Source organism: Gossypium arboreum, chromosome 2 (genome assembly GCF_025698485.1).
Source record: "Gossypium arboreum isolate Shixiya-1 chromosome 2, ASM2569848v2, whole genome shotgun sequence".
In the NCBI taxonomy this organism is placed as follows: Eukaryota; Viridiplantae; Streptophyta; class Magnoliopsida; order Malvales; family Malvaceae; genus Gossypium; species Gossypium arboreum.
In genome coordinates this window covers 114,511,086-114,516,079 of record NC_069071.1, presented here as the reverse complement: position 1 = coordinate 114,516,079, position 4,994 = coordinate 114,511,086, and the positions used below count along the sequence as shown (strand labels likewise).

Below are 4,994 nucleotides of genomic sequence, written 5' to 3'. Positions count from 1 at the left end.
TTACACTCTCAAACGATCCCAAAGCGGGGCCTGCATACGAGGATTCAGTTTGGCATCTCCCAATCTCTTAATTGGAAAAGTTGTTTGGAAACTATCCAATGGTAGTCTGTAAATCTGGTTACCATTAACTTATCTATCAGATGACTTTGGAAAGTCAATACTTACATTTTCCAATTATTTTTCCATGAAGAAGTGGGGGGCTCCATAATTGTAGCCACATGACTTTGAAAAATGGTAAATTAAGCCAATTTAGGGGATATAGAATAAGGTAGTATCAGAGTTCAAAAATAACTTATTTTGCACTGATGAACAAAGCATTCTCAACTACAAATCATTCTCATCCCTAAAGAAATTGATTCAGGTTGATGGAGCTATCAAGAAAGCATATGGAAGTGTTCAACTCTTTTTTTCTTGTTTACGTTAAAGTTATAATTTTTCTCTCATGCTTCAACTTGCTTGGTTTAGCAACAAGCAGCCCTGTAGTTGGAGGAAACGACACTGATCGACAAGCTTTACTCCAGTTCAAAGCGAAGATAACCGGTTATCAGCTTAAGGTTATGGAATCTTGGAATAGTTCTATTCACTTCTGCCAGTGGCGTGGTGTTACCTGCGGTCGTAAGCATCGGAGAGTCACCAAGTTGGAACTGCAACACTTGAAACTCTCAGGATCTTTATCACCGTATGTTGGAAATATGAGCTTTCTCAGGGAGTTGAGTCTTGTGGGCAACCGCTTCTACAACAAGATTCCTCAAGAAATTGGTCGTTTAAGAAGACTGCAAATATTAGACCTGACCAATAACTCCATCAGTGGTGAAATTCCTTCCAATTTATCAGCTTGTTCTAAGCTTATAGTAGTTTATCTGTCAGGCAACCAACTAACAGGAGAAATACCTGCTTTGCTTGGTCATTTGTCACACGTGAAATTCCTGGGTTTTAGAAACAACGATTTGAGAGGGAGTATCCCACCTTCCTTTGGGAACTTGTCATCCCTGGAGGAGCTTCGTTTGGAATCTAATGGATTAACCGGGATTATACCCGAAGCTCTTGGACGATTGACAAATCTTTCATTTTTTATGGTAGCAGAGAATGCAATATCAGGTATCTTTCCTACGGCAATGTTCAATCTCTCCAATATTTTAGCCATTGATATTGGTGGAAACAAAATTCAAGGTACTTTTCATTTTGACTTAGAGATCACAATGCCAAATCTTGAATTCTTTTCCATCTGGGGAAACCAAATCTCTGGACAAATCCCGATTGCACTATGCAACGCTTCAAGTCTGGATATACTTCAACTTAACAATAACAGACTCACTGGAAATGTGCCTTCATTGGAAAAGTTGGATAAACTAAGCGAGCTTCAACTAGGCGCCAATGCTTTGGGACGTGGGAGAGAAGGTGACTTGAACTTTTTTTGCACTTTAGTCAATAATACCAAACTATTAAATCTATATGTAGGGGTAAATAATTTTGGAGGGGCATTACCCAAATGCATTAGCAATTTTTCTAGCACCCTCTTACATTTATCAATATATCAGAACAAAATATCGGGAAGAATCCTGGATAGGATTGGAAACCTCATCAAATTGGAAATTCTAGATGCATCACAAAATCAACTATCAGGTCCCATTCCCTTCGATATTGGGAGGCATCAGAAGCTACAAAGATTTTTCTTTGATAATAATTTTCTCTCTGGGACTATTCCCTATTCTATTGGAAATTTAACCATGTTAACCGAAGTTAATTTAGCTTTTAACAATCTTCAGGGCAGCATTCCTTCAAGTATTGGTCACTGCCAAAATTTGCTTGCAATGAGTCTTTCTCATAACAATCTTAGTGGACCAATACCACCTCAAGCATTTGAACTCCCATCCTTGTCTATTTTTCTAGACTTAAAATCAAACTATTTGACTGGTGGCCTTCCTCTTACAGTAGAAAAACTGAAAAATCTAGGTGCATTTCGTGTTTCTCGAAATAGGTTATCCGGTTTGCTTCCAAACAACCTTGGTAGCTGTGTACGTCTAGAAGCACTGTTTTTAGAAGGCAATTTGTTTGAAGGGCCCATTCCTTCATCTTTGAGTTCATTGAGAGGTCTTGTGGCATTGGATGTTTCTGACAATAATCTTTCTGGTGAGGTTCCAGAATTCCTTGTGAGCTTTGGGGCATTAAAGTATTTAAATCTCTCTTTCAATGATTTTGAGGGAGTCATACCAAGAGAAGGAGTCTTTAAGAATAAAAGTGCTACATTCGTTGAGGGAAACAATAACCTTTGTGGAGGCATTCCTGAGTTACACTTGTCAAGATGTAACTCAAAAACATCATCAGACACTTCCCTTAAATTAAAAGTTGCAATTATCATCGTGATTTTGGGGGTGACTTTGGTCTTCTCTTGTCTCCTCATCCTGTGGTTTAGAAAGAAGAAAGAGCAGCCAACAACAACTTGTGCAGAAAATTCCATTTTACAGTTGTCATACCAAAGCATCCTAAGGGCCACAGATGGATTCTCCATACAAAATTTGCTTGGTTCAGGAAGCTTCGGTTCTGTATACAAAGGAATTCTCGAAGAGAGTGGAGCAATTATTGCAGTAAAGGTGCTTAATCTTCTAAATCGTGGAGCTTCTAGGAGTTTCTTGGCTGAATGCGAGGCCCTGAGGAACATTCGACATCGAAATCTTGTCAAGGTATTAACAGCCATTTCAGGTGTTGATTATCGAGGCAATGATTTTAAAGCATTGGTTTACGAGTTCATGGAATATGGAAGCTTGGAGGAGTGGCTACATCAATCTATCAAGAGGAATGAGTCGGGCATTATGAGAAACCTGAGCTTTTTTCAAAGAGTTAATGTGGCCATAGACGTTGCTTATGCACTCGAGTATCTACACCATCATTGTGAGACGACAATCATTCATTGTGACCTCAAGCCAAGCAATATACTGCTTGATCAAGAAATGGTTGGCCATATAAGTGACTTCGGCTTAGCAAAAATCCTTTCTTCAGATAGGCTTAACTATTCTACTAATCAGTCAAGCTCCATTGGATTAAGAGGGACTATTGGTTATGCTCCACCGGGTAAATTAAGTTTTTTTTTCCCCTTCTTCTATAATATAAAAGCAAAACACACAATCTAGAAGTAGTTTTTCATATATCTAGAGCTTGGATGTAACAGGCTATCTTTATATTTTCCAAGGATTTTCTTTTGCAATTATTTCTATATGTAATTTGTGATAAGTTAATTGTAGAATATGCCATGGGAAGTGAGTTGTCGACAAAAGGTGATGTGTACAGCTATGGCATTCTCTTGCTCGAGATTTTCACCGGGAAAAGGCCGACTGATAATATGTTCAAAGAAGGTCTTAGCATTCACAACTTTGTTGAGGCAGCTTTGCCAGAACAAGTAATTGAGATTACAGATCCCATTCTTCTTCAAGAGAGAGCTAGACAAGGTACATTTACAGAATTCACTCTCAATGACAAGCATCTTCAACACTTGAATTCAATATTTGAAATTGGACTCACTTGTTCTGCTGAATCACCTACCGAGAGGATGGACATGAGTGATGTTGTTTCCAAGCTTTGTTCTATTAGAGTCAAACTTCTTCATCCAACTCGCGTATATCGTGAGCGCCAAGCTTTATATATTGCTCAATCAGCAGGTATACAATAATATGTTAACAAAATAATCAAATCATTACTTGACTTAGAAGCAAATTAAATTCCACTACTTTTCATATAAATGATTTATTCAAATAATTTGAACAAGTAACATGTATTTTGGTTACACTCAATGGAAGTAACTTCGATGGTTTAGAGGTTTCCTTGTTTCCATATGTTGCAGGTACCTAAGGCGCCGCTGTATCAATGAACTTGAAGGGCTTAAATCAGGCAAAGCGTGGCTATTTTCTTTTATTCATGCTAATTTCAACTTATGCGTGTTGAATGTGAACTTTATTATAGTATAACTCCGTAAACTTCTAAACATATATTTATTGACAGAGTATTATGTGCTATGTGATAAGAGTTTATTTACAGGCTCTAGCTTATTCATCCTAATTGCCTTTCTGGTTATAAACACCTAGATGGAATGTGTTAAGAATTTTTTGACAGGCTCTAGCTTTAACTTTTGATAGACCAGGAAAGAAACGGGGTAGTTAGTCTAGCAACCAAAGCAAGAGCGACTATAGAAAAAGCTATATTATATTTTGTTGCAGTATCAAGATTTGATATTGTTGAAAAGTCAATTAAGGGGGTGTTGAAAAGTCAAAAATGGGAGGTGCAATTGGCACCGAAAGAAAAAGCGATAGGCAAGTTGTTTAAAGTTGAATGGAATAATTGCAATTTTGGTCCCTAATTTTTTAGGCCATTTGCAAGTTGGTCCCTGAACCTCAACTATAAATAGGCCTAATCATTTTTCATTTCAACCATCCCAACCAATCTTTCTCTCTTAGTTTTCTCTCTTCTCCCATTTAAGAATTCTTAAAGAATTCTATTTGTTTGTAATATTTTGGAGATAGTAAAGTTATCATCGGTGTTAGTGCGGGGCGTAGGTATAATTTATCGAACCTCGTTAAAACTCTTGTGTTCTTTCTTATCCTATTTTTCTTTCAATATTTGAGGGTATAATAGTAGTATTTAATTGTGCTATTAAATTACTATAGAAGAGATATTCTGACTAAGGAAAGACTTGGTATTTAAGAGATCCTTGTGATCCACCTCTCTTCCCTGGGAATTGAACTTTGTGTGATTTTTTAGTACAATAATTTACACGCTTCCGACCCTATTGGAACTACAAGTGGTATCAGAGTCGAAGGTTAATCGTAGTATGCTCTGTGGTTGCAGTTTAAACTGATCTTCCACATCAGAAAAGATTTCCTTAGGTATATTGAAAGATTATGGAGAAGATGGACGGTTTAGGAGCTTCAACATCGTCCATATGGACAAGACCGACAATTGCAAATGCAAGATTGGCCGTGGAGATCTTTGATGGCACGGGCTAT

The 4,994-nt window shown here is 37.5% G+C and overlaps 1 protein-coding gene across 1 annotated transcript; it reads left to right on the top strand.

Moving 5' to 3' along the window:
* Window positions 1-200: 200 nt before the first annotated feature.
* Window positions 201-4,050, top strand: LOC108466328 (probable LRR receptor-like serine/threonine-protein kinase At3g47570). The gene is made up of 3 exons (XM_017766660.2): window positions 201-3,069; window positions 3,240-3,653; window positions 3,836-4,050. The coding sequence occupies exons 1-3, from the start codon at window positions 366-368 to the stop codon at window positions 3,841-3,843; spliced, it is 3,126 nt and encodes a 1,041-aa protein (XP_017622149.1). The 5' UTR covers window positions 201-365; the 3' UTR covers window positions 3,844-4,050.
* The last annotated feature ends 944 nt before the right edge of the window (window positions 4,051-4,994 follow it).

What these genes read in the sequence shown, in the direction of transcription:
- LOC108466328 (XM_017766660.2), top strand. Translation starts at nt 366, where the DNA reads ATGGAGCTATCAAGAAAGCATATGGAAGTGTTCAACTCTTTTTTTCTT. An exon ending in TATTGGTTATGCTCCACCGG is followed by an intron (nt 3,070 to 3,239) that starts GTAAATTAAGTT and finishes AGTTAATTGTAG; the next exon opens with AATATGCCATGGGAAGTGAG.